Source organism: Gavialis gangeticus, unplaced genomic scaffold (assembly GCF_001723915.1).
Source record: "Gavialis gangeticus isolate Ggan-Ray unplaced genomic scaffold, GavGan_comp1, whole genome shotgun sequence".
Lineage (NCBI taxonomy): Eukaryota > Metazoa > Chordata > Crocodylia > Gavialidae > Gavialis > Gavialis gangeticus.
The window spans coordinates 127,152-151,385 of record NW_017729009.1 but is presented as its reverse complement, the minus strand read 5'-3'; the positions used below and the strand labels follow the sequence as shown (position 1 = coordinate 151,385).

Below are 24,234 nucleotides of genomic sequence, written 5' to 3'. Positions count from 1 at the left end.
CCCCCCCCCCCCCCGACACACACACACACACGAGGCTCAAGCAAGGCCAGGTTAGGCAAAGGAGAGGGAGAGGGCACTAACCTTTCCTTCTTGTCCTTTGAAAGGGAATTCACTATCAGATTCAGCTAAAAGCATAGTCCTTGCACTCACCAGGGTGTAGAGCTTGCTCTCTGCAGAAAGGCCACGTGCTATTGTTTATTCCAAAGAGGACTATGCTAGTGGGGCCATACCTTTGCTGCCTAGCTGCAAAGGGAAGTCTGTGTTGTGGGTATGTGCCTTGTTTCCCAAATGACTGTTGGGAGTGAGGGCAGGGGAGAACCCCAGTGAAGCACCAAAGGCATAGTTGGCTTATACCTGTTCCTAAGCCAGGACTGGGGCTTGAAGTCCCAGCAGCTCTCTTGGCTTTGTAATTCCTTTTGTACTAAGGAAGAGAACCATAATGCCTTCCAAGCCTTGCTTTTGGACTGTATCTGTTATGCTGAATTGTTACCTGCCCTGCTTTTTGACACTGACTCTGTCCTTCATCCCTTGCCTCTCAGAGGGAGAAGCTGAAGCTGCATGGCTACAGGATGCAGGCCTCTCCGATCTGATTGGGGATAATGCTGCAGACAATGGCAATATTGTGCTGCTTTCTACCTTGACCAAGACCCAGGCTGCAGCTGTGCAGAGAAGGCTGGATACCTACTCACGGTCTCGTCGGAAGAAGAACAAACAGCCTGTGCGTGACGTCCGAGATATTTTTGGAGTGATAAATTCTGGGGTATGTTGCTTTACTGACTCGTCTGAAGTATTTCCATGCAGCTTCCTTGACTTTATGGAGACAGACTTATTTTATTCCAAACCAGTATTGTCACCTTTTTGAGTCTTCAGCAAAGTTGAACTCACAGGGTGCGTCCACACATACAGGCACATGTGCTTTCAGCAGCTCAAATAGGAGGAGCACAAATTTGAGCTGGAGGTTTTCCTCCACATGTGCCTGGACAAGCACTTTGGTGTGGGACAAGTTGTGCTACTTGGGGCAAAATAACCCTGCCCAACTCCTCCTAGATCTGCAGACAGGGGGAGCGAGAACCTGGGGCCAGCCCAGGGTAGTATAAAACCCTGCCCTGTGCTGGCTTCAGCAGTATAAAAACCTGCCCTGGCAAGTAGCTCAGGGCTACTTGCTCTCAGGAGTTTCTGGGGCCTGGCCAATTGGTATCTAGGGACACTACTCCTTGTGTCAGCTGAACTGCTGCAGCAGCCCTAACTGAGGGTTCCCTGCACCCTCTACCCACTGCACCAGTCTGACTGGGGGCTGCTGCCTGGCTATGACCTGCTGCCACCTGCAACAGCACTGCCAGACTCGCGGTGTGGGTGGGGAGAAAGTACATGGCAGGACCTTGTCCAGCACAGCCTGCTAGCACGCACCTTTGCACAGGACTGGGAGGCACAGCTCTGGGGCATGCAGCTCCTGTGCAAAGGCATGCTGGCTGTGCAGCCCAGTCTGAGAAGGCTTGGCCGGGCGGGTGCGTTTTCCGTGAGGCTCCAGTGGTGATGCGCCATGGCCTGTTGTAGGCACAGTGCTGTGGCTGTGCATTGCCACCTGAGCCTCATGAAAAACATGCCCAGCATGACCCGGCCCAGGCAGTGTAGTTAGCGCGCCTTTGCACAGGACCTGTGCATCCCCAGTCCACTGCAGAGGTGTGTGAGGGTCCTGCTGCAGACTTTGTGGAGGGGCTTGAATGGCAGCTGCTGCATGCCTGCCCCCTCCATCTGCCCCCCTTAGTGCTGGTGGCAGCAGTCAACGTGGCTGTGGCCTGGCTGCAGGCACAGGTAATGGCAACGCGGTGCTGTGTGACCCGGGCTCTGTACATGCTGAATGGCCCAGCCCGGCCTGGCCCGCTAGTGCATGGCTTTCCCAGTCATGTCCAAAGCCATGCACTAGCAGGCTGGATCCATTCGGCATGTACAGAGCTTGGGTCACATGGTGCAGTGTCGCTGCTCACTGTGCCTGCAGCTGGGCCACAGCTGGGCTTGGCTGCTGCCACCAGCACTGCAGGGGGCGGGTAGGGGGGCAGGCATGTGGCAGCCTCCATTTGAACCCCTCCGCAAACCCACCCACATCCCCTCCACCCCCATGTCCCTACTTACCTGCAACAGTGCCGGGGTCCCTATCCTTGCCGCGCTTCTGCTTGCCCCAGCATGTTAAGGGTTCGTGCCCCTCCGTGCTGGGGAAGCAGGAGCACCATAGAGATGCTATGGCCAGAAACCTGAGTGTCTATCTGTAGGACTGGCTCCCAGGTTACCTTGGGACATAGTTGGGGATCATGCCCTGCCCTTCTTTTTCCCCCCGTGTTTTATTTTGATACCTGAATATCCAGGTATCAAATTTTGAGCCTGTGCTGCAAATATGCAGCATGAGGAACGTTTTTTTGTTTGCAACATGCCTCTTGCTGTATCTTAAACCACTCTGAGATGTGGTAAGATGCACGTACAGGCTTGTATGGATGCACCCATAGAGTTTATGCATCTGATGTGCAGTAAAATTAATGCTATAGAATCTGGGATTTTAAAGACTTCCTTTGAAGTGAATGTAGTGGTAGGGAAAGGTGACTGACTCAGTCTTTTAGCTAGAAGGCTTCACTCTTTAGCCACAGATCAGAAGTGGCATAGGTCATAACAGCATCAGTTTGCCAGCTACTCTCCTGCCCAAGTACTTTCTGGAGTGTCTACCTTCCTGAAGACTGCCAGCAATATCTCTGTTACCCTCACTCATGGTGGAAACCTTTTGTGATGCGAGATATTATTTGCTGTATTCTGGGTCTGACACATTTACATAAGTTCTCAGCTTCTGTGACTTGGGGGGGACTCTATGAAGTACCCTACTGCTGAGTATACCATGCAGTATTTTATTTGTATTCCAGTAGCGTTTGGGGCCTCATCAGGCCAGGGAGTTTATGTAGTTGGAGACTATTTTTGCCTGAAAGAATTCACAGTCTAATTAAACTACATGGACATAATGGAAAGGAGAATATTTATTTATCTATGATCTGGTGTTGAGCTTTTGTGGGCACATATACACTTGCACTTCAATATGCAGCAGTCTATTTTCCTGTGCATTAAAGTGTCCCTTAAAAAACATGCAATTATGCTAATGAACATTAATATAGGTTATTGTGCATTAAGTGTCACTTAAACTATGCGCATTTGTTAATGCTCATTAAGGCAGCCTAATGCATATTACTTGATACCTTACACTGGAGGTACTACATTTATTGCACATTAGAAAAAGCACCTTAATGAACATGCACCCAGTGTGTAAAAGGGAGAGATCTGTTCTTAGCACATGTTCTGTAACGCATTTGTTACTACAGTCCCATTAACCTGAGTCATTGGATTACTTAGCCCTTTTGCCAGTTAATTGATTCTAATTAGTTTTTAGAGGAACAGTTAATCTTACTTGAGAACTATGTAGATAAAACAGTTGTTTAAACCTATCTCCATTATGGGTTCTGGAAACTGTCCTTGCTGATAAATTCACCCATGTGAGTTTACATAATAGAACTTGCCCAGGTCCTTCCTTTCCTGCCACCTGCTGCTGCCTTGGAGATTTGAAATACTCATTTATACAGTCTGAGACTAGCTTTTCATTTTTACAAAACATACTTTTTCCTTAATTGAGGTGGTCTTTGGTCTAAATATAAAATAGATCTTGTCTGTTTGAAATGAATATAATAAAGAGTATAAAAGTGTTTTAAATTTACCCTGGAAAGTCTACCAAAGCTGAATAGTAATTGCTGCTGACTTCTATAGCTACCCACGGTCTGTACCAATCTGACCATAGGGTAAAACTTCTCTGACCCCAAATATGTCAATTAATTTGACCCTGAGCAGAGGGGAAGGATTTCCTAATGAGAAACCTCTGGCTTTTGTCCCAGAAGAAGCACAGGCACACCCCAGTTGAAGTCACAAGCAGGTCCAAGGAGGTGATCCTCCCCCTCTATGCGGCATTGGTCAGGCCGCGGCTGGAGTACTGCGTCCAATTCTGGGCGCCGCACTTCAGGAGGGATGTGGAGAACATGGAGAGGGTCCAGAGGAGGGCCACTCGCATGATCAGGGGACAGCAGGGCAGGTCATATGAGGAGAGGCTACAGGACCTGAACCTGCTCAGCCTCCACAGGAGGAGGCTGAGAGGGGATCTGGTGGCCGTCTATGAACTGGCCAAGGGAGACCCACATTTAAGTTTAGATAATTCTGTGACAATTGCACAGAATCCCAAGAGATGTAAATGTGTAAAGCAACCTGTTTTTGCTGATGCACATGGGGGTGATGTTGAACATGTTTTTCTGTGTGCAAATAAAGTAACTGCTCTTGGGGGTCCAGTGTAGGTACTCCTATTTTAAAATGCTGATTACATTTCATGATTTAAATGAAGTTCTACTGAAGTTTTGTGTGTCAGGGTGTGTTTAAGCTTTCCTCAGAGGAATTGGGGGTGAGCTGCAGCCAAGGTTGGGGACTTCATAGTTAGCAGTCCGAAACCCCTGCCACAGGTAGGAAAGAATGCTGGGGTCAGACAGCCCCGGCAAGGTGTCTGTCTAGCCTCCTCTTAAAGACCCCCAGGGTAGGAGCGAGGAGCACCTCCCTTGGAAGTCGGTTCTGGATTCTAGCCACCCTGACAGTGAAGTAGCGCCTCCTGATATCCAGCCTGAATCTGCTCTCTGTCCGCTTATGGCCGCTGTTCCTTGTTACTCCCGGTAGTGCTCGGGGGAACAGGGTCTCTCCCACTTGCCTGCTGGTCTCCCTTGGCCAGTTTATAGATGGCCACCAGATCCCCTCTCAGCCTCCTCTTGTGGAGGCTGAACAAGTTCAGGTCCTGTAGCCTCTCCTCATAGGACCTGCCCTGCTGCCCCCGATCATGCGAGTGGCCCTCCTCTGGACCCTCTCCGTGTTGTCCACATCCCTCCTAAAATGCGGTGCCCAGAACTGGATGCAGTACTCCAGCTGGGGCCTGACCAAGGTCGCATAGAGGGGGAGGATCACCTCCTTGGACCTGCAGTGTATTTTGCAGTCTCTGAAGGACCGTGTAAATATATGCTTTAGCATTTATTTCTCTTTCCTCGTCTCTGTAGGGCTCTCCTTTTTCTAAATTAATTCTCACAATCCTCTTTTGTGTAGTAGATTTGGTATTATTCACATTTTACAGGTGAGGAAACCTGAGACACAGAAGCGAGTTGTTTTGTTGTTGTCGTTCGTCCCCCCACCCCCATCCAGTCACACAGGCTAAGTACAGCCAGTCAAAAAGACTGAGGCTGAATTGATTCATTCTTTGCAGGTTAGTCTAAGCTGCAAAGATTGAATTGATATGAAAATGACCAGACATTCCCTTTTGATTCAGGAAATGCAGCCACATGCCTACAATGACTTGAGCCAGAAACTGGGGGGCACTAGAGCACAGCACTCAGGCACATGGCCAGCATGGGCTGCATGTTCGCTTCCTCTTCCTGCTGCCCACAAGGTCTCTGGGATTTGAAGTCCAGACTCACAGCAGCAGGGTTGCTCATTGCTTCCTCTCTCTGCTTCCAGGTGCCTCTGGGATTTGTAGCACACAGTCGCAGCCAGCACTAAGTAAGCAGGGCAGGGCAACTCCATACTTGGGGGAAAGGAAGTTGAACCCTGTTCCTGGCCCCAAACCCTGGCAGGGCCAGTGAGCTAGCCCTTACTAGCTCCAGCTAGGGAGCAGAGGGGTGGGGCCAGCCCTGCCCTCTGAAGCAGGCAGCCCAGCCCAGCACTGCAAAATGCTCGGATGCTGGGGGACTCTGATCTAACTTGAACCACAAAGGGATCTGGGACAGAAGTTTCATAAACCAGTTTGACCTAAATCAGTTAAGTCGGATACTACATTCAACAAGGTTTATCTTAAACCAGTTTCAGCCATTTTGAAACTGGTTTATATGCACTGAACTTCTGTTACAGGTTTAAACCAGTTTCTGATGACTTAACCTCTGCTGTAACAAACTGGGTTTTCAGTTTTGGTTGGTGTACCTGTGGCGGCTGGTCAAGAAGCAGGGAGTCCCCCAGCAGCCGATGAGTGGGGGGGCAGGGGGTCCCCAGCGGCCTAGCGAGTGAGGGGAGGCCCCCCACCCTGTGGAAAAATCAGAAGTGCTGCCAGTGAAACCAGAAGTGGCCCCACTTCTCAATGCTGCTGCTGCTTACCCCCAGGGCCTTCTCAAATACCCCCAGGGGTACACATACCCCTGGTTGACAACCCCTATGTTAGAGGTTTAAACCAGATCACTTAAATTGGTTTATGTGTAACTTCTGTCCCTAGCCACAAAGTTAATAGCATTCCCAGGTCTTGATCCCAGTTCAGTGGCTTGCTTTGATTTCTGTGCAGACTTTCTGAGCATTAATTGAGTTTGCTTGCTGCTTATCCCATGGTCTGAACATAAGTCTGTCTCCCTGCAACCTTCTTGCATATTTCCTTTTATTTATAATGCTGTTTTTCTAATGAAGATTAGATGCAAGAAATTATTCAAATTATTGGCCCCATAAAGCACTATGAGGCTGATCCAAAACTTAAATAGATACTAGGTTTAGTCCTTGACTTGAGAAGGAGCAGGCTGTAGCCCAAAAAAAAGAACATATGTTCTGCTCAAGGTCTGACAAATAGGGAGTTTTAGCTTGTTTCACTATGATAACTTCTGACCTAGAGTTCTTTTTCAGGATCTCTGAGGGAGGGCTGGGACTTGTGATTTATGGAGAGGCTGAAAGAACTGGCCTTATTTAGTCTGGAGAAGAAAATGCTGCTGGGGGGAGGTTGACTTATAAAGACTTTAGAGATGGACTATTCTCTGTGACTTCAGGAGAGACGCTAAGGTGCATCCTTAAATTGCAGCAAGGAAAATTAAGGTAAGATATTAGGAAAAACTTTATTGCTATGGAGTGGTTTAAGTATTGGATCAGGCAACCCAAAGAAGTGATGGAATCTCCAAGCTTGGAAGCTTTTAAGAGCTGGTGAGATGACCAGTTAGGGGTGGTGTAGTTGGAGATGAACCTGCCTAAAGCAAAAGGTCATTTAGTGCAACCTCCTGAGGTCCCTTCCATTCCTATTTTCCTTTGATTTTGTGCCTGTGCACATATATAGCTTTCAACTCCTGTCTACAACTTCCATAAAACTTGGATTTCTAGCATAGCTTTTCTCATGCACACATGGATTATTACTTGCGGAGTAGGCATGCCAGAATGGAAACCCTGGGGGGTTCTAAGATCATTCAGTATGTTTGTTATTCACTGGAACTGTAGTTGCTAAGTCACTGGTCCAGCTATGTGTGTGGTTTTAGTTGCATCTCTTGCTCAAGAAAAAAGGAAATCTCTTTACTTCCATTTGATTTACTTCACTTAATATCAGTGACTCTTCATGCATTTGCGTTTATTCTTAGTTTCTGGTTAGCCTGGGAATGTAATGTTTGTTGGAGTTGCTCTGAAAAGCGTTTGTGGTAAAATATTTAAATGAACATATTTCTTCATGGTTCTTGTTTTATTTTCAGCCAGCTCTGTCAACAAAGAGCTTGTATTAGCATGTTTATCCTCGTGTTCCAAATGCTTCCTGACAAACTCAAGTTGCATTGCGTTTCTGGGACCTGCTCAACTTGTAGCAATGGGCTAGGTTATTGTAGAGCAGAGGACATGAAACATTACGTTGCTTAAGTCTTAAGTCCTTAATTAAGTGGTATTTAATTAAAAGGACTTTGAAAACTGACTGCTGACAGGGGTTCGTTTTGATTTTAATGTGCCTGGCTTGCAGACCCAAAACTAGCAGATATGTCAATTAGCTGCTGGTGCTTTGATAGGGTATGAATTAGCAATTTGCCGATGACTTGAACATCCAGCTGATGGTGGATGGCAAGGGGTAAATGAAAAACTTTGTGCTATTGGGAGGGTAAGGCGCTGGGGGGAGAAGAATTTACAGCTTTTGCAGCTTAGGTCATGAACAGAAGCTTCTAACAATTGCATAACAGTTTTTAAAGTGATTTTCATTTCTGCAGCAAGCCCTGTACATCTGAACTTAAAGGTACTTAAGTAGCTCTTTAGTGCAAGTGAACAATTTTCTTAACCGCCAAACCAGGACGCTGCACACTGGCTCTCTGTATATACAGCAGGGTGTACCAAGTGCATTCTGCTTTTTATTTCCTTAGGAGGTGGTAGCTGAAACAGAGGAATCAGTCACAACTCGGTCACAGCATGGTTTGGGGTCTTCAGGCAACACACGCAAATGTAAGGAAGAGCTTTTACCTTGTCTATCCCTAATGTACTTCCTTAAGGCTGAGGGTGAAGTAACTTTTGGAAGAGCAGTGTGATAAGTGTTTTCATATAAAAACGGGTATTCCATCATACTTTCCTTTGTAGATTTGAAAAACTAAAAGCTGCAGTTGGAACACTTTCCTTATAGGGGAATCTCTACCCTCATAAGGAACTGCAGCATATAGCAGAGCGTGTATGCTGGTTTCTTTTGTACATGCAAAGGACAGTATTGAGAACAGTCTGTTTTCTTAATAGATGCTAAATTTAAAAAGGGAGGAAGGGTAGAATTTGTTTGCAATTTGAAGTCCACCCAAAAATTTTCACCAAAACCTTGTAGTGATCCCTCCCACCCCCAAAGTAGCGAGGACACTCTGAGATAGAGATGAAATTCTATGATGTTCTAGGTTAGCTTAGCTCAAATGGTTCTGCCTCCAGTATTGGATTCTGAGAAGGGTATGTTATCTTATGTAGCGTGCCATGTGTAATAGGGGCATGCGAAGCGGGCCATATTCAATTTGGATTCGGCCTGATTCAGGGGACAGGGATTTGATTAGTTGATTTGGATCACTGTCCTGATTCGATTCAGCTGAATCCGAATCTGAAGATTCAATGCCAATTCAGAGCATCAGCAATTTTGGCCATATACACAGCTTAAAATGTTTTTCTACATACCACAAGGTACTAGGCGCGGCTCGTGAGCACTGAGAATAGTGGGGTGGATGGAGCGTCCCACAGGAGTGTGCCCCCTGCATGCTCTCCAGCGGACCTGGAAGTGGACCTGAAGTACTTCTGGTTCACTTCTGGGTCCACCACCAAGTGCGTGGGGGGGCTTCCCCACCCTGTCCCCCAGCTTTGCAATCATCTGTAGGGGGACCCCAGGTGTCCCCAAGACCCAGGAGGCACCAGTTGCAGAGCTGGAGGGAAGGGGGGTCCCCCGTGTGCTCCATGGCAGACCTGGAAGTGGACCGGAAGTGCTTCTGGACCACTTCTGGGTCCGCCACTAAGCGTGCTGTGAACCTCCTCGTGCTCCCATGGGATGCTCTGCCTGCCCCACCATCTCAGCATTCATGAGCCGTGCCTGGTACCTTGAGGTATGTAGAAAAAACATTTAAAGCTGCCTATGTCCGAATCATCAAATCTCTCCAAATCGATTTGAGATTCAGCTGCTGAATCTCTGCCAAATCGAATCAGCGACCGAAGCTTCACGCAGCCCTAATATGTAATGCCTAGGTCAGTGTCATCCAGAAAGGGGGAAGTAATGGCCTTGGCTATCTTTTCCCTTAATCTCAAGCTTTTCATCTCTCATGGATTTGCCAGACTTCACCCAGTGCTCAGATAATGTTGCATGAAGTTAGTACATTCTTGGTGAGAGAACTTTGTGGTGTCACAAACTTGTTTAATACATCTTCTTATGTTGACTTACACACTTCCTTTTGCTTTTCAAGATCTATCAATTAAAACCATGCTTTTGACTGTAGCAGATGCAAGGGGACTTCAGGACTTCTCAGACATGGTTAGGAGCTCTGGAAGAGAGGAAATATTCAATACGGATGTTGCCTACTCAGAGCAAGCGGCCATTCTGCTCAAGGGATCTCTACCCGAATCCAGGCGGATAAAAGAGGAGAATACCTTAACTGTAAGGGCCATGAGGCACTTCTCTGAACTTCCTGTGTCCCCTTCTTTCTTGGGGTGATCCTAGAAATTTTAGTTTCTGAATTTTTTAAAAAAATTGCTTTTAGGGTACTTGATTGAACAGGTTCTTTTATCATTAGAAAGAGCTCTGTGCAAGAGTCAGAGCAGAACTATCCATGTGTTTTAATGCAATGTTAACTAAGTGCAATTATTATGGTAGGGCTCAGGAAAGAAGGAAGAATCTTGGAACAATACTTATACTGCAGCACCTACAGCTCTTCATTGCTGGTGTCTGGATCTCTTTCAGTGAGAAAGAAATTGCAAAGTAGGAGTAGGAAAATAACCAGACTAGAGATACTGGACTGAAGACATCTTTGCCTTTTTAAGAGGAAAAGAATTGGTGAATGGCACAGAAAGCTTATTGACCCTTCTTTCAAATGGTAGAATAGATTGGGATGGTTTTGTGCATTTTATTTTGCCTGACCAGCTTTGGCTCCTGCATAAGGCAAAGCTGAAGGGAAATGGTGCTGGTGGAACTGAGTTCTCCCCTTTGACAAATCCCCTTTACTAATTATTTTAAAATACCTATTTAATGTATTTAAATTACCATATTCAGACCATTCTGCTCAGGATTTCCCTCTTCCAGCCTTGTCTTATCAGACACTGTCATTCTGGGGAAACTTGTAGAGAAAGGGGTTGCAGTACTTGAGGCCATACGAGATGAAGGCTTGGATAAGACCTTCACACTGCAGATACAAAGACATCCTGGTTCTGCTGTGAGCAGAAGTCTGGGGCTGGTGACAGGTAGGTTTACAAGTGGAAATGTAGAAGGCAATATTAGGGACATTTCATACGACAAAGCCAGCAGAGCCATCTGGGCTGGCACTTAGGAACCTTCTTTCATTTTTTCTCTCTAGAAATTTAAGCTCCGCAAGGGCAGGCTGGGTGTGACCAGAATTGGAGATCTATCTCCGCAGGACATGAAGAAGATCCCCACGCTGGCACTAATTGAGTTGACAGCTCTCTGTGATGTCTTAGGTGTGGAGCTGAAGAGAAATAAGGCCATAAAGTTGAAAGCAACAGGTCAGCTCAATCTCTTGTCTTTTAATTTCTCTTTAATGTTGAGGGTTTTTTTATTTCTGTTAACATTATCAAGCAAACAGGATTTTGGTAACATTCAACCTCACTACAGGTGCTCTTGCATTAGAATATAAATCCAAAAGAAGTGCCCTTGAGACATGCTAGACTTTTGTGGGTCTTTCTGTGATCTGAATCGCATGCATTGTTTCTTCTCTGCTCTGAGTGGGTTTCCCACATCCACTTGCGATAATACTGCAGCATTTGGTCTCCTTTTCCTTTCAGTGATTATTTAATGAAGTGCATTCCCCAGTTGGAACAGAAGATGGGGCACTTCTGATTTGCAGTTCTTGACAGTTGTTTATATGTACATTGTCTTTATTGCAGAGAATCGACTCTTTGGAGTTCCACTCAACACTTTATTGGAAAATGACCAAAAACTCATCCCCAATGCCAAGGTCCCACTGATACTCCATGCAGTAAGTTACCTTCCAGTTTCAGTTGCATGCAATAGCTTCAAGACCTGAGAAGTATTCAAGGCCTTAAACCTAAGTCTAAAAAGACTGACATCTGGTCTTCTGCATTTAAGAGCTTGCTTTCTGTTTTCTCAGCTGCTGTCATGTCTAGAAAAGAAGGGGCTTGACACTGAAGGCATCCTTAGAGTTTCAGGGTCGCAGACCAGAATCAAGGTATAGTATTTCTGTTAATACATTAAAGTAGGGGGTGTAAGCAAGTGACTGTTGCACAGGCCTTACTTTTGGTACCCAGATCCATTTTGGAATGGTCCCGACCACTTTCTCTTCTATCCCGCCCTCCCAGTCACTTTCTCCAAAATGCTGGAGTCTATTAGCAGGTTTACCCTACCTACTAACGCCCTGAAGTTTTTGGATTGTGGATGGGAGGTCCAACTTGTGTTCTTATTGTGCCTGTTTCTTGAAAGTGATGGAGACTTTCTTCCCTCTACAGAATTTGCAACAAAAGCTGGAAAGTGACTTTTACTCTGGCCTTTTCCGCTGGGAAGAGGTTCATCAGAATGATATATCTGGCTTGCTGAAGAGGTTCATTCGAGAGCTGCCCACTCCTCTGCTGATGGCAGAATATCTGCCTGCTTTTGCTGCTGTGCAAAGTAAGTCCCTGTTCAGGCAGTGTGGCCTTTGCAGCTTTGTGTTTTTCTTTTTAAAAGCTTGTCTTATGGCCTCAGAGGTGTGTCACACGTTTGTTTTAACTAGAGCTTATGTAGTGCTGACCATGGTCAGCATGCTTTGTGCAATTTCAGTTAGCTAAATGTTGAATTCTTACTCATCTCCAGTAGAATTTTATGTATAGAGCTTTTTACATGACCATATCAGTGTAGCTTACTATCATTATTTATTTGTATAGTTGTAGTACCTTGAGCCCCAAGTGAGATCAGAGCACTGTTGTACAGGTCCTTACAAATGTCTGGAAAGAATGTTCCTTCTATAAAGAAATTGGATTTTGAGATGCCAACACTGTTAAAGAATGGAAGGGGGAATTGAGGTACACAGAGAAAGGAAGCGAGTAGCTCAGGGTCTCACAGTCGGCCAGTGACTGAATCAGGCCCAGTGCCTAGATCTGTATTCCTTTCCATCTGTGGTCCTTAAGCTTTGCAGCTGCTGAAGTAGAGTGTGTGTGTTTAATTCCTGTTCATTTTTCGTAATGTTTGCTTCAAAACTTGTCCATTCCCCAGGTTCTTCACTGTTTTTTTGGGGTGCCATTTATAGCTTCACTATAAAGTTCATGTGAAATTTTAAAGTGAATTGCTACCTCAGTGCTTCAGATTAGATTACCTATTTGTAATATGTAATTTCCTTCACAAGGATGTTATAAGTTGAATTAATTCAGTAAAACTTAACTTGGTTCTTGGATAAGCAGTGAAGAGAAATATAGATAGTTACTTATTTGGGTGCCATGGAGAACTTTTGTAAACTCCCATCCTCGTAAAGGATCGAGTTAGGTGCTTGAATCCTGTTGGCTTCAGCTCCTAAGTTTCACATACATGCTAGAAAATGTTACCCTAGCTTCTCCCATATCAGTTACCTGAGCTTCATAATAATATGCTAGCCTGTTCAGAGCTTCAGTTCCATATGGGAGCCAGATTGGTTTAGATTTTTACCTGGTCTCTGTTTACTTCACACTTAAGCTGTTGCTGTTTGATGGCAAAGAACATGTTCTCTTCTTAGATATCCCAGACCTGAAGCAGAGATTGCAAGCCCTCAACCTGCTCATCCTGATTCTGCCAGAGCCCAACAGAAGCACCTTAAAGGTAATAAAGAAAAAAAGGCCCTAAGAAAAACTGTAGGGGTGAAAAATGTGATATCCGTTCATGTACCTACCTAGAGAACTTATCTTTGCGCTCCTCTTTCCATGAGAAATTTAATTTAGATTGCATTATTTAGTCTTGTGCCAGCTTCATTAACTTAGTGGGTAGGAATGCTTGGGGCAAAATAAAGGTTCCCACATATCATTTAGCGGGTGCAAACTATCAGCATGTGATTGCTGTATTGTTGTATAAGATTGCAGAAGCATCAGGCGTTTATGCCTCTGTGAAAATGTTTGCTTATGCTCCTGCTTGACAGTCTTACTCTTCCCATTTGAATGTGGTGAAATACTGGCATCTGAGGCAAAACAAAATAGTTGCTTATTACAGCAACCTAGACTATCTGTTGAATACAGGGCCTTGGAGAGTAGGTAAAAGGATTTCAGTGCAGCTGATATTTGTGTCTTTGCATCCTGACATCATTTTAATAGTGAAAAAGTTGCAAAAGCTTTAGCTTTGTACTGCTTTCTAATCGGAATACATTGAAATCCCCTTGTTATTCACAACACTACCTTGGAAAAAGAAGTGCTGTTTCTGGGTCAGTTTTGTGGCAATGTGGGGCACTTGATTGGCCTTGTGTTCTTTGTGAGTCATGGATACTGCAGAAGCCACATCAGTGATCCCAACCAATAGCTCATTGTTGCCCAGTTGTGCCTCTCCATAAGAATATCCTGATTCAGTTCTCTACAAAACTGTATCATTTTTCTAGGGCTAGATTGTCTCAGAAATCTGGATCATTTGATAAATTTGGGATATATTGTAGTTTTACGCAGGAACAGGGAAGAAGTTATCCACCTCACCTGGAAGAAGCTGCAAGTTTTTGAGGGTCTTTGGGATGGGAAACTGAGTGAACCTAAGGGAAGGAGGGCCACTACAGGTCAGGGAAAATGACCTCCTTTTTTGCACAAACCTCATCATCTGACCTGATTCTTGAGAGTTTGGGTTCACTGAAGTTGCCACACATGTCTGTACTATAAGCTGATGTTATCCTAATGCTAGGACAAGACCAGTGAATTATTTTGAGCTTTTGAACATAAGTCTTCCAAGATGAAAGGTTATTTACATTAACCCAGTGAAGACATAGCACTCACTCTCATTTGCTATATGTTAAAGTTAGTATGTCTTGAAAACATCAACTTGGCTTCCTTTCTTGTCAGGCTTTGCTTGAATTTCTCAGTAAAGTGGTTGCCAGGGAGAAAAAGAACAAAATGAATCTCTGGAATGTTTCCATGGTCATTGCCCCGAATCTCTTCATGCACAAGGCGCTGCCCAGCAAGGTCCCAGAAGGGAAGGAGAAACAGTTGGCAGAAGGGGCAGCTAATGTTGTGCGGATGATGATCCATTACCAAGATCTCCTTTGGACTGTAAGTCACCTGGCAGTCCGTTTGGAGGGTATCGACATGGGCATTAGTCAGATTGGGTCAAAGCTTGGCACAGTAAGATAATCCTGGAGATTTCAAAGAAAATAGAATTCTGTAAATGAAAGTTTTGGCTAAGGTGCTGTCTTCTGCTGCTCCCAAGGCATGTAGGCAAAACACTGTCTATAGAGTGTTTGTGGGGGGGAGGGATTCCCCAATTCACCGTACAACCGTCTGCAATGCCGACCAATTTCTATGCAGATGTTTTTCTCTCTCTATTTTGAGACCATAACAGCACAATTTTGCTAAAAATCTGTGGAAGCCACAAATACACTTCTTTCTGTAAGGGGACAGAAGCTGGAAAGTTCCTCTAAAGGAGTAGGGGCCAACCTTTTTTGACAAGTGCCACAAACTTAACCCCCACACCCTACCCTGAATAGTGGAGACTAAAGAATAGGTGATGTTTCAGGAGAAACTGTATAAAATGCCTCCAAAAGATATTAATCTTTCTGTAGGTAGATTCGGAATCGGGGTGCAAGGTAGAGGGCTAGAGAGGATTCCATTCACCACACTATGGCACTCCCTATCCCCTGCAGTGCAGTGAACGCCTTTACAGTCAATTTGTGAAACATGTTTAACTAGTGGCTAGCGCTTCCATTTGGCTCTGAAATGGAAAGGGTTGGTATGTTGATGTTTGTTATATTTATTGGTTTGTTTTCATTTCCCTTAGGTCTCCTCTTTCCTGGTAGCTCAAGTGAGAAAAATGAATGAAAGCAGCAGCAGGAGGTACCAGTTTTATGACAAGCGAATCAAAAACTTGCTGCGGAAGATTCATACGGACAAGGACAAGACAGAGAAGAATGAAGCCGAAGTAAGTGACGGCCAGAAAAGCTGGGATCACAGAGGATAGGATTCAATGAGTTCTTATTAAGTACCTTTTTAGGAGGGACTGGTGAACACCAGGGGATTATTTAAAAAAGAATAAAACTTTATCTTGCTGGCATGTTAAAGAACCAAACCCCAGCAGCCAGTGAACCAAACATCTTAAATGCTAGGTGTTTATGCATTCACGAGTTTGCATAAAATGGTGGTTGACTTGTATCTTCTTGGCTACCCTGGTATAAACTTGACACAGCTCAGGGCAGACCTGCCAGCCTGTCTTAACAATAAGAACCAATGTTTTCCTTGCTACAACTTGAGACCATTACTCCTTGCTTTGTCATCTGCCACCGCTGAGAACAGTCTAGCTCCATCCTTTTTCGAACCCCGCTTCAGGTAGCTGATGGGTACAATTAAATCCCCTCTGTCTTCTCTTCTGCAGACTAAATAAGCCCAGTTCCCTCAACCTCTTCTCATAAGTCATGTGTCCAAGTCCCTTCACCATTTTTGTTGTCCTGTGCTAGTCTTTCTCCAATTTGTCCACATTCTTTCTATAATAGGGGACCCAAAACTGAACATAGTACTCCAGATGTGGCCTCACCAGTGCTGAATAGAAGGGAAGAATCACTTCCCTTAACCTGCTGGCAACACCCCTATCAATGCAGCCCAGTGTGCCATTAGCTTTCTCGGCAACAAGGGTGCACTGTTAGCTCGTATTCAGCTCATTGTCCACTGTAACCTCCAGGTCCTTGGATCCTTTTTCCCTTTCTTAAATACAGGCACCCCTTTCTAACCATAGGGGACCTTTCTTGATCACCATAGGCGACTGGTGCCACCTTAGTCAGGGGGAGCAAGTGCCACACCAGCGACCAGTCAGCGACTGGCGGGGTCCCCCCGCAGCCAATTGCACCGACTGGGAAATAGCCACAATAATTCATCCAGCGCTTCCACTCCCCAGCCAGTGCTCTCAGGGGGAGGCACCAGGTGCAGTAGTCTTGGAGCTGACATTGCCTCTGAAGACTGAAGTGAAAAAGACATTGAGTAATTCAGCCTTTTCTTCATCCTCTGTCACTAAGTTGCCTCCCCCATTCAGTAAGGGACCCATACTTTCCCTGATCCTCTTGTTACTGGCATACTGGTATAAATCTTCATGTTACCCCTCAAATCCCTTGCTAGCTGCAACTCAGATTGCACTTTGGCCTTCCTGACTTTATCCCTGCATGCCTGAGCAATACTCTTATGCACCTTCCTAGTTGTTTGTCCACCTTCCTAGTTGGTTTCCTCTAATAAACTTCCTTTTTGCAATTTAGCTTACTGAAGAGTTCCCTGCTGAGCCAAGCTGGTCTTCTGCCATACTTGCTAGTCTTCCTGTGTGTTGGGATGGTTTGTTCCTGTACCCTCAGTAAGGCTTCTTTAAAGTACAGCCAGCTCTCCTGGACTCCTCTCCCCCTCAGACTGGCCTCCAATGGGATCCTACCCATGAATTCCCTGAGAGAATCAAAGTCGTCTTTTCTGAAGTCCAGGGTTTGTACTCTCCTGCTCTTCTTCCTTCCTTTCCTCAGGATCATAGATTTATAGAGTTGGGCCATCTAGTCTGACCCCCTGCCCCTGGCACAGGGTCATGTGATCCCAGCCAGGTGCCGTCCAGTCTCCTTTTGAAGACCCCCAAAGATGGGATGAGCACCACCTCCCTTGGGAGCCTATTCCAGATTCTGGCAACCCCAACCATGAAGAACTTTCTCCTAATGCCCAGCCTAAACCTTCTCTCTAGTAGCTTATGGCCATTATTCCTTGTCATTCCAGGGGGTGCCCTGGTGAACAGATCATTGCCTACTTCATGTTGCTCTCCCCTTATGAATTTGTACGTCACCACAAGGTCCCCTCTCAGCGTTCTCTTGGAGAGACTGAAGAGGTTAAGGTCCCTTAGCCTTTCCTCATAGGGCCTTCCCTGCATGCTTCTAATCGGGCAAGTGGCTCTTCTTTGGGCCCTCTCCAGGTTGTCCGCATCCCACTTGAACTGCTGCATCCAGAACTGGACACGGTACTCCAGCTGCGGTCTGACCAGTGCCGTATAGAGAGGGAGAACCACTTCCCTGGACCCGTTTATGAAGTACCTACAGATGCATGACAAGGTGTGATTGGCTCTGCCAACTGCTTCATCATATTGGCAACTCATGTTCATCCTGGAGTCAACAGTGACTCTAAGATCTTTTTCTGCCTCCATGGAGCTGAGAAGGTTGCCCCCCAGCCTGTAGGTATGATGGCAATTCTTCCACCCTAGATGCAGCACCTTGCACTTGTCTTTATTGAATTGCATCCTGTTGCTCTCTGCCCACTTCCCCAGCGTATCTAGGTCAGCCTGGATCTGGTTCCGTCTCTTCAGAGTGTTAGCTGCACCCCATAATTTTGTGTGGTCCATGAATTGGTCAGGGTGCTTCCCACCCCCTCATCCAGATCATGGATGAAGATGTTGAACAGCACTGGCCCCAGAACTGAGCCCTGAAGGACTCCACTGCCCACATCTTTCCAGGTTGACACCAACCCATCCACTACCACCCTCTGAGTGTGATCCTTGAGCCAATTTGCTACCCAGTCTATCGTGTAATCATCCAAGGCAAATCCCCTCAGTTTATTTATAAGGATGGTATGGGATACCTTGTCAAAGGCCTTCTTGAAGCCCAGATAGATAACATCCACCTCAACTTCTGCATCTAAACAAATGGTGGCCTTGTCATAAAAGGAAACTAGGTTAGTCGGGCAGGACCTGCCTGCTAAAAAAAAAAAAAAAACATGTTGGTTACTCCTCTGCATCACATTAGCCAGCAGGCTCCCACAGATGTTCTTCTTGATAATTTTTTCTAGGATTTTCCCAGGGATAGAGGTAAGGCTGACTGGTCTATAGTTGCTTGGGTCCTCCTTCCTCCCCTTCTTAAAGATTGGGACGATGTTAGTCCTCTTCCAGTCCTCTGGAACCTGACCCGAGCACCATGAGTGCTCCTATATCCTTGCCAGTGGATCAGCTATGCCCCCCCGCTAATTCCTTCATTACCCGTGGGTGGAGTCCCTCCAGTCCTGGTGATTTGAATATGCCTAGTTCCTCCAAGTGTCTTTTTACCGTGTTGGCACTGACTGTTGGTCGGCTGATGTTCTATTTGTTGGTGTCCGTGATGTATGTTGAGGGTTCATCTAGATTCCTATTTAAGAAGACACAGGCAAAAAACTCATTGAAGAGCTCTGCTTTGTCCCTGCTATCTGTCACTAAGCCCCCTTGCCTGTCCTGTATGGGTCTTATGCTACCCTGCACCCTCTTTTTGCTCCCAACATACCTAAAGAAAGACTTTTTATTGTCCTTGATCCCTGACACTTGCCTGAGTTGTAGAGTTGCCTCGGCCTTCCTGACTGACTCCTTGTAGGTGCGGGCCAAAGAAGTATACTTCTCCTTCCTAGCTACCCTCTGCTTCCATTTCCTGTACACCTCTTTTTTGCTCTTAAGGTATCTTGGATGCCCCTGATTAGCCAAAGGGCCTTCCTGGATAGTGAATTGAATCACGGGATAGTGAATTGAATCATTTGGTGATTGCTGTCCCCTAAATTGCCTTGAATCTGCAGGTCCCCCACCAGGTCATCCCCCTGTGGCCAACACCAAATCAGGCAAGGCATTGCCCCTGGTGGGACACCTTACCTCCTGTGTTAGGTGGAGGTCCTGAATACAGGTTAAGAACCTGCGAGAGCGGTTAGATCTAGCTGATTGCTCCTCCCAGCATATGTCTGGGTAGTTAAGGTCCCCAATGACTACCATATGTCTAGATCTCATAGCCCCTTCGAGCTGCTTGGAAAATTCCTGGTCTAGCTCATCGTCCTGGTGCGGTGGCCTGTAGTAGATGCCCCCCCACCAGATCCCTTTCACCCTGAGCCCCTTAGATCCTAACCCACCGAGACTCTGCTTGACCACCCTCTGATCCTAACTTGCTTAGGGAAGATGTGTACTGTTCTTTGACATGGAGAGCAACTCCCCAAACTTTTTTCCCTACTCTATCTCTCCTATACAACCTATAGCTCTCTATTCCCACCACCCAGTCGTGAGAAGAGTCCCACCAGGTTTCAGTTAGTCCTACTGAACACCATCTGTGCAGCCATGCATTGATCTGCAGGATGCGCCCATAGATCATAATGAATTGCAGTAGGTTTCACGCCTCATCCTTTCCTGTTTGTGCTGACTGAGTTTATCCACATTCCATTTAAGTTACCAAATGGAAGGTTTTATTTTAGAGAAACTGGGTCACAGTTCACAAATGGTGTATTGAACATAGTGCCTGCAAATGTTCCTTCCCCTAGTTACTATTCAGAAATCTCAAAATAATTTAATTAAATGTCTGGATGACTTGTTATGAATCTAGTAGTATACAGTGCACTTAAAAAGTTGCTGCTTTACAGAAGTGGGAGCTATTCAGTATTGAGCAGAGAGGTATAAGTAAGCAGGAAAAGCACTATGTAATAGGAGATGATTAATGTTTGGGATTTGCCTATATTTGCTGTCTTAGAACAATTAAAAAATCTGCATGGAAGAAGTTGTAGTTCTTCTAATGCTTATACTAACTTTTAACACGAGAGGGCGCTGACATGTGGATTCTAAACTGTATCCAAAATCAACAAATCCACTCCTGGCTACAACAGGGAAGCCAGTGTTGATCACTTTTGTTTGCTTTAATACAGCTGTGCATTTTCCCATCTCCACGTGATGTAAGTGGGAGGTGGGCTACAGAACTAAATCCCACGCACATTACACCTAATTTGTCCTTTCGTGTGATCTTTCACCTCTGGTTAGAACACTGGGCAGTTAATCGATGCCAGCATTATAGTCTTTAAACCTGTTTTTCTTTCTCTCCCTCCCCCTGTATTTCCTAGCCTTCCAAAATTGTAAAAGTCCAGACTTCTCTCTTCCTGAAGGACTCAATGGAAGTTCATCTGAACAATGGAACCAAGGCTGCTGATGTTCTAAGGCAGTTTCAGAAACGCCTCTCTCAGAACAACTGGAATATTGTCAACACGGTACACCTGCTCAAATGGTAATAAGCTCCTTCTCAGTTAAATAGACATGAAGTAGTCCAGGTCTCATGGCTTTTTTTTTTCCTGTCTCCTTAGTTTGATAAAAGCTGGTGTGGGACAGAGATCTGCATGGTGACTGGCAGTCAGTTCTGCCTTTTAGACTGTTGTTTAAACTTTTAGAGTTGGGGTGTTTTGTATCCATATGGTGGACACAAATGCTGAATAACTGCATCATTGCACAGGCTGTAAGGGAACTGCCACGTCAAAAGGCCTGTTTGGGTGGAGGGATAGCCTTCCAGATAAGTCTTTCTCAGCTTTCCTGTTGAAGATTGCAGCAATCCAGGAGGGAACAGTCTGTTAATGGCCAGAATATCCCCTCCAGTGCTAATCCAAATAAGTACATGTGTGACAGTATTTCCAAGATGTGTGCTGGGAAGATTTCGCATGCCCTGTCCTCCCTCACACAGCACATGTCCAGGTTCAGCTGGATCCATTAGTGTGGATTAGAAAGCAAAACTACTCATGTAGTACCAAATGGCTGCCATTCCTGCTATAGGCTTCTGCAGTTTTCCTTACGCAGATGATCCTTGCCTGATTGGGCAGTTCATCCTAGATGAACACTGCCAATAGACATTTATTTAATTTTATTTATTTAATTTTATTGTTTTGCCCTTTATTTCTGTCCTGAGAATTCAGTCTTTTGTCAGAGTTTTGTGCAGATCTCTACAGTGGCCAAGAACGTCTGTCTTCCCTTCCTGTTGATTCTCCGGTGACCTCTCCAACAGTTACACTGTAGAAGCAGCAGCAGAGTTTAGTGCCCTATGTTGCCTGGGGCTTTCTTTACCTTTGCTGGCCTTTGAACCATGAGCTGTTTCCTCGGAGCCATGTGTGATATGAACATCCTGTTTACAAGGCAGAAAGTCCAGTCACACAGTTCTGTTTCTTCTTTGTCTCTTGCAGTAACGGCTCTGTTGAATCTATGAATTTGCTCCTCTATGAAGTTGGCGGCAATATAGGTAAGTGGGACTTAATGCTAGCTAACTAAATGTTGGTGGATTTTGGTGTGAAGTCATAATCATCATTAGAGGGGAATTAAGGGAAAGGGCAGAAGGCAGGATGTTGTGGGAGGGGGAAGGGTCATTATGATCAAGGTGGTAGTCTTACTTGCTGAGGAGGAATGACCAAAGTATCCAGGGGCTGTTTCAGGACTTCTGTGTCCTCTATGGCTAGGGAGAAAAATTACGTAGAACCAGGTTTAAGCGAGCAGAAGCTGGTTTAAACCTGTAACAGAACATAAGTTCAGTGCACATAAACGAGTGTAAAATGGCTGAAACCGGTTTGAGAGAACTTGGTTGAATGTAGTAAATCAGACGTAACTGAGATCAAATTGTTTTATGGAACCTCTGTCCCAGACACTTTCCTGGTTTAAGTTAAACCAGAGTCCCCCAGCATCCCAGCATGATCTGTACCCCTGGGCAGGGCTGTGCTCTCTGCTTCAGTGGGGCAGGACTGGCCCTGCTCCTCTGCTCCCTAGGCAGAATATGGGGGGGCGGGGGCATGGTCAGATGCTGGCCCCCCTAAGGCGAAGGGGGCAGGAAAGAGATTTGTTCCCTCCTTCCCCTGTGCCACCAGTATGGACCTGCCAGGCATTTCTCTGCTCACCGCTTCAGTAGCGGGGGCATGGCCAGCCCCAGCAGTAGCCTCAAGTGAACTGACCAGGGAGGGGTTTTAATTCTCCACTCCCTATCCCACCGGCACGGACCTGAGCTGGGGTCCACCTGGCACACTCCCCCTTTGCTGCTGCAGGGGTGGGGACATGGCCAGATGCCAGCCAGTATGGCCCCCTGAGGTGAAGGGGGCAGGAAGGAGATTTAGTCCCCCCCCACCTCTGGGGGACTGTAGCTGGGGTCTGCCAGCCTCCACTGATTGCTCCCTGCATGGGGCGAGTGGTAGAATAAGCCCCTTCCCTGCCTCCTTTGCCAGATATTAGAGGGAGGAGGAAAATAACTCCCCTCTGTGCCCCTGTCACCTAAGGAAGCCAAACTGGATAGCCTCTGGCTGTGCCCCTGCTCCTGCTGCTGGAGTGACGAGGGGGTTGAGACCCTGATGGGGGCAGCAGCCCCTGTCATGGTTTTCCAGGAGTGGTGAGGGGGGCTGCACTGCAAGCAGGGCTGGACTGGGCAGAACTGCCACAGGCTGCGTGGCGTGAGTGGTGGCACTGGGGTTCACAGGGGTGGCCATAGCTCCCCAAACTCTCCCTAGCACTGCCGCTGCTCTCACCACCCAGTCTGCAGCAACGCAGCACCTTCACTGGGAAAAAGTTGGCACTCCCAGGATCATGATAGGAGCTGCTGCCTGCCTCAGGATCCTTCCCCCCCCTTGCCGTTCCAGTAGCAGAGGTGGGGATGTGGCCACAGGCTGGCTGGCATGTTCCCCTTAGGCCATGAGGGCAGGGAGGGGGGTTATTCCTCCTCCATCCTGTGTCTGGTAAGGGGGGCAGGGAGGGGGGTTATTCCACCACTTGCCCTGCACAGGGAGCGATTGGTGGAGGCGGTGGTCAGGGCTGGCATACCCTGGCTGTGGTGCCCTGGGGATGAAGGTGGTAATAAACCTCCTTCCTGCCCCCTTTTGCCTCAGGGGGCCATGCCAGCCAGTGTCTGGCCATGCCCCCACCCCTGCTGCTGCAGCAGCAAGGGGGGAGTACCAGATGGACCCTGGCTCAGGTCTGTGCCAGTGAGACAGGCATAGACCCTAGCCAATTCACTCCAGACTACTGCTGGGGCTGGCTCCCCTCCCCGCTCCCCAGCACAGCTTGCCTGCAGCCCAGGGCTGCTCTAGCACCCCCCGTGCTTCTGGCTTGAGCCACTGCAGGCATGTGCCTGCATTTCCTGAGTTGAGGGAATATCTATTCACTTGCAAATTGATTCAATCTAGGCAGGTTAGATTAACGTGCAAAGATTGAATCAATTCAGGCCCTAGATTTTTGAATGCCTGTCTGTAGTCTATATGATGCATGGGTTCTTGTGTTGCTCAGACTTATAGAATGGGAGTAATAGAACAAGAACAGAAAAGGCTCAGATTTTCTCAAGAAATCAGCACTTTTGGTTGGGATCAGCTCCCCCTGAGAAAAAGGGCAATAGGAACCATGGGAACTCTGGAAAATCTGGCCCTGCAGTAGTTTATTTTCCAGAGAAGTGTTTTAGAATATTTGTCTATGCTGCATAAGAAATATGACTGCTGCTACTTTGGTCAGGGCTTTATTGACGCTTTATGGGACCCTTTAGTTCTGCAGGTTAGCTTAGTTTAATTCCTTGCAGGTGGAAGGATACGCTATTTCTAAGCTACCCCAGACAGATTCTTATTTAGCCTGTTTTTGAAAAGCTTCAGTGAAGGAAAGCCCACAGTGTACCTAGGAATCTTGTTCCATTGTCCTAAAGTCCTTTCAGTTTAAAAAAAAGACTTCTAAGACTTAATTAAACCTGTTTTTCTGTTTTAAATACAGAGCTTTGTGTTCAGCTGTCCTGCCCTCTGTTGAAATGGCATTCTTTCTCTTCTATATGGCAGCCTTTTCAAATGTTCAAAAATGATCGTGTCTATTTGTAATATACTTTTTTTTTTTTTTTT

At 46.3% G+C, this 24,234-nt stretch overlaps 1 protein-coding gene across 2 annotated transcripts in view; it reads left to right on the top strand.

Annotated features, from left to right (window-relative positions):
• The window catches only part of ARHGAP40 (Rho GTPase activating protein 40), a 133,185-nt gene that overhangs the window by 102,487 nt on the left and 6,464 nt on the right, over positions 1-24,234 (top strand). For both annotated transcript variants that reach the window (XM_019509777.1, XM_019509776.1), the window contains exons 3-14: positions 540-760; positions 8,175-8,253; positions 9,759-9,916; positions 10,830-10,995; positions 11,377-11,468; positions 11,601-11,678; positions 11,956-12,115; positions 13,191-13,273; positions 14,485-14,691; positions 15,416-15,556; positions 20,470-20,630; positions 21,571-21,626. In XM_019509777.1, coding sequence (XP_019365322.1) covers positions 540-760; positions 8,175-8,253; positions 9,759-9,916; positions 10,830-10,995; positions 11,377-11,468; positions 11,601-11,678; positions 11,956-12,115; positions 13,191-13,273; positions 14,485-14,691; positions 15,416-15,556; positions 20,470-20,630; positions 21,571-21,626 — 1,602 coding nt within the window. The remainder of the gene's footprint in view (positions 1-539; positions 761-8,174; positions 8,254-9,758; positions 9,917-10,829; positions 10,996-11,376; positions 11,469-11,600; positions 11,679-11,955; positions 12,116-13,190; positions 13,274-14,484; positions 14,692-15,415; positions 15,557-20,469; positions 20,631-21,570; positions 21,627-24,234) is intronic.